Source organism: Moschus berezovskii, chromosome 16 (assembly GCF_049115385.1).
Source record: "Moschus berezovskii isolate FMDL1 chromosome 16, NW_MosBer_1.0, whole genome shotgun sequence".
Lineage (NCBI taxonomy): Eukaryota > Metazoa > Chordata > Mammalia > Artiodactyla > Moschidae > Moschus > Moschus berezovskii.
The window spans coordinates 38456543-38469787 of NC_142475.1; the positions used below are offsets into that span (position 1 = coordinate 38456543).

Here is a 13245-nt window from a genome sequence, read left to right on the forward strand (position 1 = left end):
CAGGGAAGCCCAAAGATGAGTGCTGCTGCTAAGTCACTTCAGTTGTGTCCGACTTTATGTGACCCCATAGATGGCAGCCCACCAGGCTCCCCCATCCCTGGGATTCTCCAAGCAAGAGCACTGGAGTGGGTTGCCATTTCCTTCTCCAATGCAGGAAAGTGAAAAGTGAAAGTGAAGTTGCTTAGTCGTGTCCAACTCTTAGCGACCCCATGGACTGCAGCCTACCAGGTTCCTCTGTCCATGGGACTTTCCAGGCAAGAGTACTGGAGTGGGTTGCCATTGCCTTCTCTGCCAAAGATGAGTAGAAGGCACAAATCTGTACTCATGGATTTCTGAAAAAGCATGTGTTTGGAAAAAAAAATTTTTGTAAGTTAAAAAAAGAAATAATTGGCCTGTATTATATATTCAACCCTACTTCAAATAAATTCAGTATGTAAAACAACTTCTAGAAATGAGTAACACAAAACAGATAAAACTGTCTTTCTTTTAAAATTTTATTTTAGGAAAAGAAAATTACAGCATTAAAATATAATGTTAAAATTAAAGTCAGGTCATTTAAAAATATTATGTAACAAGAACTGCTAATTGAGACTACTAATTATACAACCCATAATCATTTTTATCTTAATGTTTATTTAAATTTGTATTAAAACTATGGTCACTTTCATTAACCTGTATTCAAAGGCTTTTTTTTTTTTTTTGCAGATAGTCATATAGAAATGAGGGCTTCCCTGCTGGCTCAGATGGTAAAGAACACCTGCAATGAGGGAGACCTGGGTTCAATCCCTGGGTTGGGAAGATCCCCTGGAGGAGAGCATGGCAACCCACTCCAGTATTCTTGCCTGGAGAATTCCATGGACAGAGGAGTCTGGAGGGCTATAGTCCGTGAGGTCACAAAGAGTCAGACACGACTGAGTGACTAAGCACAGCATATAAGAATGAAGCCAGTTACCTTCTTGGATACCCTCCCTGCATACTCACCTCCTCACCCCCTCCCCACCCCAGGCCTGAGGCTTTGTCTAAGGACACTTCTTACCTGCTCACCTTCCAGATTCCACCCGGGGCCACATCTCCACCCAAACACAGATGCCTGCTTTTCTCTGGCTTTTCAAGGAGGAAAAGAATGAGGAGGAAGCTGAAGAGTATACTTGACTTTTTAAAGCAAGATTTTATTTCAGTGTTTTTATTTTTGCTGCAAAACAAATATACAGCAAATTGACTTTTAAAAATTTCCCCTGTAAGCTATTACTCTGTATGTGTGTGTGTGAGTTGCTCAGTCGTGTCTGACTCTTTGCGACCGCTCCAGGCTCCTCTATCCATGAGATTTCCCAGAATACTGGATTGGGTTGCCATTCCCTTCTCCAGGGGATCTTCCCAACCCAGGGATCGAACCCTGGTCTCCAATGCAGGCAGATTCTTTACCGTCCAAGTCACCAGAGAAGCCAAGAGGTTGTGGCTGTGTGGGCATGGAAGCTGTTACTGTGCTTACCATATTATACCTTTGCATTGAATTACATGCGTATCAATGTCTCTTTTCATATTTAGGGCTCTCCGAAAAATGTGGAATCCTTCGCATCTATGCTGAGACATTCTCCTCTTACACAGATGGGACCTGCAAAGGATAAAATAGTCATTGGGCGAATCTTTCATATCGTGGAGAACGATCTTTATATAGATTTTGGCGGCAAGTTTCATTGTGTATGTAAAAGACCAGAAGTGGATGGAGAGTAAGTAGAACCATTTCCAGATGCTTTGAGAGTGTGCATAAAAGTTGATATATCTCAAAAGTATTGTTGGACTTTAATTGGTGATTTTTTGAAAAGATAGAAAATATGATTATTTCTCTTCATCATGCTAGTTAGTCAACTTAGGCCAAGTTCACATCATGTTATATTAGTCAAGTTAGGCTAGATTCGTGTCTTCTCAAAGCAGTGAGATCTGTTTTGGGGAAGATTTGAATGTCCATCCTGATAATAAACCATTCCAAATCATAAAATTAAAGCCATCTTTGGAGTAATACATGCTGTTCAGCCCATTGTATGTGTAAGTCTTGTGCCTCTTCTTTTTCACAGCCTCCATCTGCCTTTCAAGAGAAACCTCTGATTTCTCTTTATGTTCTTTTCTCTTATTGTACCAAATTCTGATTCTTTATCATATTTTTTTCTTACTGTTTTGCATCTTCTCTCTGGATTACCATTTTTCCTATTATTTGAACAGAATTCATTCTATTTATAGAATTTGTAGATAAAGATAATTGTAAATATAAATATATCTTATGAAAACCACTAAGGTGGGAGACCTGGGAGTAGAATATTAAGAGGGAACAGAGATGCAGAACTAAAACTCTGAGATTGGAAAACGATAGTCAGCAAGATGGAAATGAATTTTTTCTATAAATTTTTAATATATACAAATATAAAGAAACATGTATATATCACTGGCATTTGCCAATTTATAATAAATTTGGCTGATCAGGTAAAATATTCATAATTCAGCAGACTTATATATAAAATGCTTCTTTTTATAAAGCTAATATCTGCTGGTCTGGCTTCACATTAGGTCAACTTGTAAGAATAAGGATGGCCAGTTCAACTGGGTGGCATCTATGGTGGCATGATATAAAGCTTATCAGTTGTATGGAGGAGAAGAAAGGATTTCTTTACATGAAATAAAGTAGTACTTCATTTGCAAATTACTGATATATTTTCTGTTAATGAAAAATGATCTGCTGTTGCTGTTGCTAACAGTACCCAAGAGTTTAGGATCTCTTCAGTTTGGCAGGCACTGTTGTAAGGGCTCATAAACAAGACAGACTAGCTCTCTACTTCCATGAAGTTGGGGGAACTTACTCTCTTGGGAGAATGGAGAATAGATAATAAACTAGTGCACAAATCAGTTTTAAAAATTGGTAATTAAATAAGTAAGAAGAGGTAATATAATGACAAGATGTTCCGTGAATAGAAGATAACAGTAATCAGAGAATACCTTTGACCCTTCTATTGCTGAATGTTTAAAATGCCACCAGAAGCCTTCTTTTTAAAAAAAGTGATAAACAATTGATAAAGATCCCAAATTGTTTTGGTTAACTGAATATTCTAATTAGCTATTACAACCTTTTAATAAGTTCTGTAGCTTTTTTTGTTTTAATATTCATTTCTGATTGTTGTTTAAAAGAACAAGTTTTCAGTTTTGTCCCAAGAAGTATGTTGTTGTTCAGTTGCAAAGTCACCTCCGACTCTTTGTGACCCCATGGACTGCAGCATGCCAGGCTTCCCTGACCCTCACCATCTCCCAGAGTTTGCCCTGGTTCATACCCATTGAATCAGATAGAGTTATGCAAAAAGGCTTCAGAGATTTCTCTAGGAGAAAAGGGGGCAGTTAGGTCCTATTTCAAAGCAGCTCTGCTTTCACTGTTTTTATACATTACAGTTCTGGTAACGTCTTGTTTAAGGTGTTGGGGGGAGTGGTGGTGAATATTTCTATCATACAAAAAGAGTTCGAAAAACACTTTTAAAAGAAAAATAAGTCTAGAAAGACATTACATTAATAGTAATATTTAGAATATAAAGTATTGTATTTAGGCATGAATAATAGTGTTGTGATCTACTCTGAATGAGTTGCAAAGTAGACATATAATTACATTCAGAAATTTTGGCAGTGTGTTTGGGACCTAACTCTTACAGTACCAGCCTCAAAAGTTTTAATCATTTTGTTTTTTAAACATCAGTTTATGACTTGGAATCAGAAGTCAGATTATAGCAAATCAAAATGACCCTGGCATTAACTTTTTTGGCAGTTGTCATTGAATTAACTGACTTGTTAAGTTTAATCAAGATTTTCTTCTATAAAACCTATTAACCCATACCAGCACTTCAGTTCAGTTTAGTTCAATTCAGTTTAGTCGCTCAGTCGTGTCCGACTCTTTGTGACCCCATGAACCTCAGCATGCCAGGCCTCCCTGTCCATCACCAACTGCTGGAGTCTACCCAAACCCATGTCCATTGAGTCGGTGATGCCATCCAACCATCTCATCTTCTGTCGTCCCCTTCTCCTCCTGCCCTCAATCCTTCCCAGCATCAGGGTCTTTTCAAATGAGTCAGCTCTTTGCATCAGGTGGCCAAAATACTGGAGTTTCAGCTTCAACATCAGTCCTTCCATTGAACACCCAGGACTGATCTGCTTTAGGATGGTATCAGCACTTAGACAATTAGAAACTGATAATTCTGTACCATAACGGCATTTTTGCTTCTTCAGTTGAGGTATATATTTAGCAAAAGCTATTTGTTTTTATTCCCAAATCCATTTATATTATTGCTAAATAATTTATTTGATTATTACATAAATTAATAAAATATGAGTTTTGAAAGGATCTTTGTTCTTATGAAAGCTAATTTTAATGTTTTAAAAAGGCACCATAAGGGAATCTTTTTAAAATAAAATTCTTATTGAATTAGTTTAAGTAAACTGTAAAGATGGGGATGGGGGCAGGAGTTCTTTCTGTCCCTGTGTTAGTTTAAATTGACTGACTCTGGCAATCCCAGACTTTGCAGTGCAGATATTGTTTATTTAAGGAGATCAGTGCAGAGCTCCTGTGAATGGACCTCTGCTCAGTAAGAAGGCCTGGCCCCCTCTCAGAATATTTGCATTAAATATCTCTACAGTTTATGTGTATACTTGTTTTATGGAGTCCTCACTTTGACCTGCTTTTCCATGAACCAATCTATGAGTCAGGGGACTTCTGTTGTGACTTAAAAATATAAAGTACTTTTCCCTTTAAACATTTGTGTGTGATTAATACAGCACACAATTTCACAAAATTTGTCCTAGTGTGGATTAAGATCGTTTCGTTTCTATATCTGATAATCCTGATAGCCAGGCTTTTTAAAACCTATGTTGGCACCTTATGTACATTATCTGATTTGTTCTGCATAAGAAGCATAGGCAGTAGACGATATTATCCCCATTTCCCAAATGAAAGTAAGTCTCTGAGCATAAACAAGGTGCTGCAGTCACACTCGTAATTAACAAGGCAGAGATTAAAGCCTAGGGCTGTGTGTAGCCATCACTCAGGAATGTTCTTTCACTCTGCCATGCTGCTCTCTGAATCCTACAGCATGTAGCTATTAGTACTAAAGTGTTACAGAAACTTCCTTAAAATAGTTTGACGTACGAACCAGCTTTATACCAGGGGCCTTGAAAGCATTATGGTAGTGAATCTCTATAGAGGTCTGTTAAAGATTGGTAGGTAGTCAGTTCTAATATCCTGGGTTACGGTGTCCATGGTACAGTGTGTTTGGGTAGTGTTACCACCAATAATCTAATGGCCGTCAGGTCCAGGCTTTGTTTTGGAATGGTTGTGAATCATGATTGTGGTGACTCCTGTAGTCACAGAAACTAGTTAATGTCTGACAATGGTAAGTAGCTTAGAGTCAGCATGCCTCTTGTTATTTGGGAATGACATATTTCAAAAAAGTTTATTTTGCAAAGGGTAGAAAGTTGACTCTTTATGTATAACACAATTTTTAATTGATTCATTTTATAAAATGTATCATTTGTTTTCTTGAACCTTATTAGACCTAAAAATTGTTTAACTTGTTTGTCTTTGTTTTGATGACCCAAGGTCATAATTATGAACATTAATTTCTGTATTGTATCACAGCTTAAATATATAGAATTATTGTTCCTCAGCCATGTAAACCTCCAGTTTTGTAGTTTTTGTGTTTCACCTTTGGGTGTCATGTTTCTTTTTCTATTTGTATTTATGTCTGCATTTTTAGCTTTCTTAGACTTCCTAATTTTCTTCTACTATTCTGATGCCTGGGAAATCAGTCATCAAAATTGTGCTTAAAATAAGACAACTAGAGTTTGAGTAAGGACCTTACAGCCTTTTAAGTAAGTAAAGTGAAAAGTGAAGTCACTTAGTTGAGTCCGACTCTGCGACCCCATGGACTGTAGCCTACCAGGCTCCTCGGTCCATGGGATTTTCCAGGCAAGAATACTGGAGTGGGTTGCCATTTCCTTCTCCAGGGGATCTTTCCAACCCAGGGATCGAACCCAGGTCTCCCGCATTGTAGGCAGACGCTTTACCGTCTGAGCTACCAGGAAAGCCCAAATGTTTGAAAATGTAAGTAAAGTATATGTATTTTAGTACGTGAATGTCAGTGTGTATCTTGACCACTCCTAAGCTCCCCTGCTTAATTCTCACTAGGTTCTGTGGAGACTTGATGTCACCAGATAACTAACTTCCTGATCAATGACATATAACCAGGTCGGGGTCTTGCCCCTATGTTGACTGCCTGTTCACTGAAGCCCTTGATAGGGATGGTCACATATCAGAAAAGTGTTTGTTGAATCAATCAAGCTACTGAGTGTCTTGGATAGGAGCGGTTGTCGTGGTTGAGACTTTAACACGTCTAATAGGAACAGTAGTGAAAATAGGATGGGATTATTGGATCTCAAATACTACTTGAGATGGCACCAGTTCTTACAGTGAGTGAAGCGAAAGTCACTCAGTCAGGTCTGACTCTGCAATCCCATGGACTATACAGTCCATGGAATTCTCCAGCCCAGAATACTGGAGTGGGTAGCCTTTCCCTCTCCAGGGCATCTTCCCAACCCAGGGATTGAACCCAGGTCTCCTGCATTGTGGGCGGATTCTTTACCAGCTGAGCCACAAGGGAAGCCCCTGTGCAAAGTATTGCTTTATGGCATTGATTAGTTTGGTTGGCTTGGAATGTACTCATAATACATTTTATTAATCTCAAGAACTAAGTTGCTGATTTTATTTACCTTATTTTTAAACAAATAGGCCATAGTATAATTTTTCACTGAGTCAGCAAACATTTAATGAGCAGCTGTTGTGCACCACTTCTTGTTTTATGTTGGCGATGTACAGATGAAAGACAGTCCCAGTGTTCAGGGAGTTTGTGATTCAGCTGGGGGATAGAGATGTAAACCAATACACATAGTATCATGTCAGGTTTTATTTACTGTATCCTACCAGCATGGAGAAGAGGGGATCAATGATGGAGTCAGCTTGTGTCAGAGACAGTTTCCCAGAGGAACTAGCAGTTGAACTGAGTTGTAGAGGAGGGATATGAGATACAAAGTGCAGAAAATGAGAGGGAGCTGTACTTGCCAAAGTTTTCAGTGAGAGAGAACGCAAGTGGCTTAGTTGGCCTAAGTTTAGGAGAAGTGAATTGGGAGAGTAGGGGACATGGGCAGGAGCCAGATCCTCAAGGAGTTTGTGTATCATTTTCAAACACTGAGGCTTTACTCTGAAAGTAGTAAAGATATTAAAATATCCTGACAGGTATTAGGGACCACACTGTGTTTCAGTGAGATCATTCTGGCTCTGATGTGGAGTATGTATTAGAAGAATGAAACCAGAGTTAGCGGGGCCAGTAAGGAAGCTTCTGGAAAGAAATGACAAGAATGTGAATTAAGTCTAGGTGTCAGGAAAGGAGATTTTTACTAGTAATTCAGGAGATAGAAGAAACAGGTGTTGGTGACTAATTGTGGCTTGCAAGTCAGAGGGCAAAGCTTCTGATGGTGTTTGATTTCAGACATGAATGAATAGGTAAGTAGAAAATTGAGTTGTATTGGGGAAGTGGAGAATGGAAATTTATTATATTGATACTTTTGCCTGCTTCAAAACAAAAATTTTTAAATGTCCAGATTTAGATTAGTTTGATTCTCCCTTTCCCACTCAATGGTTGTAATACTTCTGATTAGTATCAGTTAAAGAACATTCCTCTTTTTTACTGAAATGTCAAATTCTTATGGCTGAACCATGCTTACCTTTTGGTTAAAGAGCCGTATTCTCTAAGTGTTTTTATTTCATTAATTTATATTTTGATTTTTTTGTGAGAATTGACCTTTCTGTCAAATCCTAAAATTCAATTTTATGAGTAAAGTCCATTGATTTATTCATATTTCATGAAGATTGCATCTTTTAAAGCATTATTTCTACACTCACTTCTCTCTTTACAACACACAAGATTGACAGCTCTGAAAATCAAAGGTTTCAAAACAAGCATGATTGGCAGTTCTAAGGTAACTAGCACATGCATTGAATATTGTTTGTACTTTTGCTTGACACTGAGGTGGAATAAACAAGTTAATTTTCCAGTCTTTGTTTCTGTTTCAGGTTGTGTGATGTATAGGGTCACATAAAGAGTGGAATGGATACTGAATGTTTCAAAAACTAAAGTCTTCAAGGTATATTGGTAGGGGGAAAGAGAAAATAAGAAATTAAGTAGCTCTTTTTATTCCAGAGGACTTGGTTCACAGTTAAAAAGTAGGCTTGTTTTTAAATAGAGTGGTTATTGAAAATCATTCTATTAGGTTTTCTCAACAGAGCTCTGATTATTTTTTAGGAAATGGTTAAGAATATATGTAAATTATAAAATAGCTTAGGAATGATCTGAGTTCATGAAACACATGTTATTCCAACTCTGAATAACATTAGACAAAAAAAAAAAGGAGATGGGGCTCATAGATACAGAGAATGGATCGGTGGTTGTCAGAGGTTGCAGGGTGGGTGAAATGGTGAAGTTGGTCAAAAGGTACAGATTTCCAGTTATAAAATAAATAAGTCATGGAGATAAAATGTACCACATGGTTACCACAGTTAATAATACTGTGTTGCATATTTGAAAGTTGTTTAGAGGGTAGATCTTAAAAGTTCTCATCACAAAAAGTTACATTTGTTACTGTTTATGGATGTTAACTAGACTGTGGAGACTGTTTCACAATATATAGAAATAGTGAATCATTATGTTGTACCCCTGAAACTAATATAATAGCAAATGTCAATTATACCACAATAAAAATTTTTTTTAATGAATAACATTATAGTTTCCCACCCATCTTGCCTCAGGTATATGGTATAGCAGTGTTCTTTTATTTTGATTTTTTTTTCTATTGGATTCTATTTTGATTGATGTACAAAGTTCATTTACTTTTTGTGGCTTATTCACATACATGCAGCTGTATTAACGCAGAGACTGTGTAAATTTAAATGTCTCGTTCAGTTCAGTTCAAAGAGGAGAGTGAAAAGGTTGGCTTGAAGCTCAACATTCAGAAAACAAAGATCATGGCATCTGGTCCCATCACTTCATGGGAAATAGATGGAAAAATGTCTCGTAAGTTTGCCTTATATACTGTCTCAGGACTGTAAAGGTTAAAAGTGAATCTGGAAACTCCTTTGGTGGCTACTTGTTAAGGAATGCAAGCAATTAAGTGTTCCCACAAAAGCTTTGAAGTTAATATCCTATTAGGACAACAAGGAGAAAAAGTCAAGGCTACACTCATACAATTGGTTCAGGCTGTAGTTCTATTGACTTAAAAGTAGACTTTAGAAAAATTAAGTTATCTTAATAGAAATTGTGAATCCTGTTTTAATTTGCAGAATTTCATATTAATTTAAATTGCCACTTGATAACATCTAGAGACTTTCAGGAACCCAGAATTTCAACATGTCCTTTGTCATTTGTGGTTAATAATACAAGCAATAATAACTAACATTTGGTGAACACTCTGTGCCAGGCACTTTGCTAAGAGATTTGCATGTGTTTTTTTAAACATCTTTTTATTAAGTAGATACTAAAATAGATACTGTTAGAATCCTTATTTAAAAGCACTGAAGAAATAAAGGCTTACAGAGATTTTAAGTAATTTACCCAAGGACAGCAGCTAGTAAATAAGCAGAGAGGAGAGACTGTTAGCTCTAAGTCCATACTGTTAACCTCTACTTTATACATACTCATCAAATGCACTTCCAGGGTGCGCGTATATGTGTGACTTGCTAATTTTCTCAGCAGATGTTGAGTATCTTAATTACAGTGTGCTGAGAGAGTCAGACACGACTGAGCGACTGAACTGAACTGAATGCAGTTTAGAAGAACTGTATGATGTCTTTAAGAGGAAAGATGCATATAGCCCAGTAACACAGGAATATATGAATGAATGCCTAAATGAATGATGTGATTAAGCATAAAGTGTTCAAAGTAGAACTGGAAAAGTAAGAGTTAAAATGGTTTTATGAAAGAAAGAAGGGGGCTCCTCACAGAGATGAAACTCTGGCTTGAATCTGAAGGGTAGGGGAAGGGGCATTGGAAGATGGATAATGAGAGGACAGTGGTGGAGAAGATGGCATGAGCAATGGCGCAGAATTGAGAATGAGCCTGTCTTCTCCATCTGTGTAACACAGTACTCAAAAACTTAAATTAAGACAGTAAGCATTTCTTATCTCATGCAATTGCTGTGAGTCAGGAATTTATGAGTATCTTTGCTAGACCATCCTGGCTCAAGGTTTCTTATGAGCTTCATATAAGATATTGGCCAGGCTGCAGTCATCTGAAGGCTTAACTAGGGCTGGAGAATTTGCTTCCAAAGTGACTGCCTCACATGCCTGGCAAGTTAGTGCTGGCTGTGGGCAGGAGGCCTTAGGCCTTACCATATGGACTTCTCCAGGGCTCCTTGAGTGTCCTCACCGCATAACAGTTAGCTTTCCCCTGAGTGAATAAGAGAGACCTTGGAAGTGGTTGTGATGTCCTTTATGACCTAGTCAGACATTGTCACTTCTGCCATGTTCTCTTCATTAGAAGTAAGTCAGTAAGCCCAGCCCACACTCAGTGGCTGAGGAGTTAGTCCCCACCTTTTAGAGGGAGGTATGAACATAACATGTGTATCTATTTAAAATCATCATGGGTCAAGAGCCCATGGCTTGGATGAAATTTTAAGGGGTAATGAAATATTTGGGCTTCCCAGATGGCTCAGTGGTAAAGAATCCATCTGTTTAGCAGGAGACATGGGTTCAATCCCTCCATCAGGAAGATCACCTAGAGAAGGAAATGGCAGCCCACTCCAGTATTCTTGCCTGGGAAATCTCATGGACAGAGGAGCCTGTTGGGCACAGTCCATGGGGTCACAAATAGTTGGACACAACTTAGCGACTAAAATACAACAATGAAATATTTGCTTTACTAGACAGGCAAGGATCCTACAGAAAACTGAATTTCAAGATGAAAATTTGTGATGGTGGAGATACAAAGGAGCTGAATTTGGGGATTGATGTTTTTGGATGATGACACTGGTAGTAATATGGGAGATGGATAGGCAAGGCCAGTTCTGAGACTATCATAGATACATAGATGGGCTGACTACTGGTTGGACTAGAGTAAGAAAAAATGGGAAAGGAAAGTTAGGAGAGACTGTTCGAAGAAGTTGACTGATAGGTTTTGGTGACTGGTGCCAGCCCAGGTGACTAGAAAGATGGAGGTCACAGCAAAAGGAAAGTTGGATAGAGTTGCGCAGGGCATGGAGCTTGGTTTTAGACATGTGGTTATTTCTGTAGATGTTTGACCATTTGCAGCTGAATTTATGAGAAATTAGGATATAGAAAAACAGTAGACCTGAAATTAGCAACTTAATCAGTTCAGTTGGTCAGTTGTGTCTGACTCTTTGCGACCCCATAGACTGCAGCTCCCCAGGCTTCCATGTCTATCACCAACTTGCTCAAACTCAAGTCCATCAGGTTGGTGATGCTATCCAACCATCTCATCCTCTGCCACCCACTTCTCCTTTTGCCTTCAATCTTTCCCAGCATCAGGGTCTTTTCCATTGAGTCAGTTCTTCGCATCAGGCAGCCAAGATATTGGAGCTTCAGCTTTAACATCAGTCCTTCCAATGAATATTCAGGACTGATTTCCTTTAAGATTGACTGGTTGGGTCTCCTTGCAGTCCAAGGGACTCTCAAGAGTCTTCTCCAACACCACAGTTTGAAAGCATAGTTTCTTTGGTGCTCAGCTTTCCTTATAGTACAACTCTCACCTCTAACCATGACTACTGGAAATACCATAGCTTTGACTGTACAGACCTTTGTTAGCAAAGTAATGTCTCTGCTTTTCATATTGGGCTCTAAGTTTCTATATCTTCTGTATCAGCAAAAAAAACCCACAAAAAACAAAGGCAACAGCATCAGTGCAGGTTTGTGTTTGTGCCACATTAAGCGAGAGTGATTTTTTTTTCCCCCAGAAGAAATCTTGCAGTGTTCAGGTTCAGGCATCTTGTTAGAGCTCAATAGCTTTGTTTCTAAAAGTGAAATAAATGCAAAGGCAAAACTAGCAGATGGGATCCTTTCAGAGGATAACAACCTTGCCAGGTGTATTCAGCATAGGATCATATTGTAGGACTTTAAGCAGAGTTCTGAAAATGCTTTCATTTATTTCTGGTAGAGTCCTTGTTACTTTACCTTTTTCACTCTTAGTCCTCTTGTTCCTCTCTTCCACCTCCTTAGCAGATCGCTTTATCTCCTTCTTTATTGAAATTAAGTTCATACATTAATCTATATGAAATTGCTACTTTTTAGAGCAAAAAAATAGTTGAATATCTGAAATATCATATTAATTCAACTTAGTACTCCCTGGCTTTCCTGTTGTCTACTTTAAATTTTCTCTGATATTATCTTTTCTAGAAAATTTGATAAAATTTGAAACATTTTACCCTTTAAACTATTCTCTTCCTCCCTGTCTCCCAGATTGCCCTTATTTTCTAAATTTCATTTCTTCCTCAGTTCAGCCCACCTGACTCTGCCCTCGCCAAGTGCTACTAAAAGCACCGTCTTAAATACATCAGTGACCTTCTGGTCCTCTGCCCAGTTATTTTTGCTGAAGCTCTCCATAGTATTCAATACTGTCTGTTGACCATTTTCATTTCTGAAATTGTCATATACCTCCTTTATCTTGGTTCTCCTTCTTTCCTTGTTCTTTTATTTTTTTTTACATTCCTCTAAAACTGCTTTCTAAAATTTTAGAGAATAAAAATGATAGGAAGGGGATACTCTGGTTTTTGGAATGTGTAGGGAAGTTGATAGCAGGGCAAGTGTCAGGAAGAACATGAGTGTGGAGGGCAAAAGGTCTTTGGTTCTAATCCTCCGTCAATCAGTATGTGCAGTAAAAGCTCCTTTACCCCAGAGTTTTAAGCCAACTTTTTCATTCTCCTCTTTCACTTTTATCAAGAGGCTCTTTAATTCTTCTTCACTTTCTACCATGAGGGGAGGAGTGGTATCCTCTGCATATCTGAGGTTATTGATATTTCTCCTGGCAATCTTGATTCCAGCTTGTGCTTCATCTGGCCTGGCATTTCGCATGATGTACTCTGCATAGCAATTAAATAAGCAGGGTGACAATACTCCTTTCCCATTTGTAACCGGTCTGTTGTTCCATGTCCAGTTCTAACTGC

General features: G+C 38.2%; 1 protein-coding gene across 1 annotated transcript in view; it reads left to right on the plus strand.

Annotated features, from left to right (window-relative positions):
- Positions 1-13245, plus strand: part of MRPS28 (mitochondrial ribosomal protein S28) — a 100667-nt gene that overhangs the window by 14340 nt on the left and 73082 nt on the right. The window contains exon 2 of the mRNA XM_055432469.2: positions 1546-1727. Within this exon, the coding sequence (XP_055288444.2) occupies positions 1546-1727 (182 nt within the window). The remainder of the gene's footprint in view (positions 1-1545; positions 1728-13245) is intronic.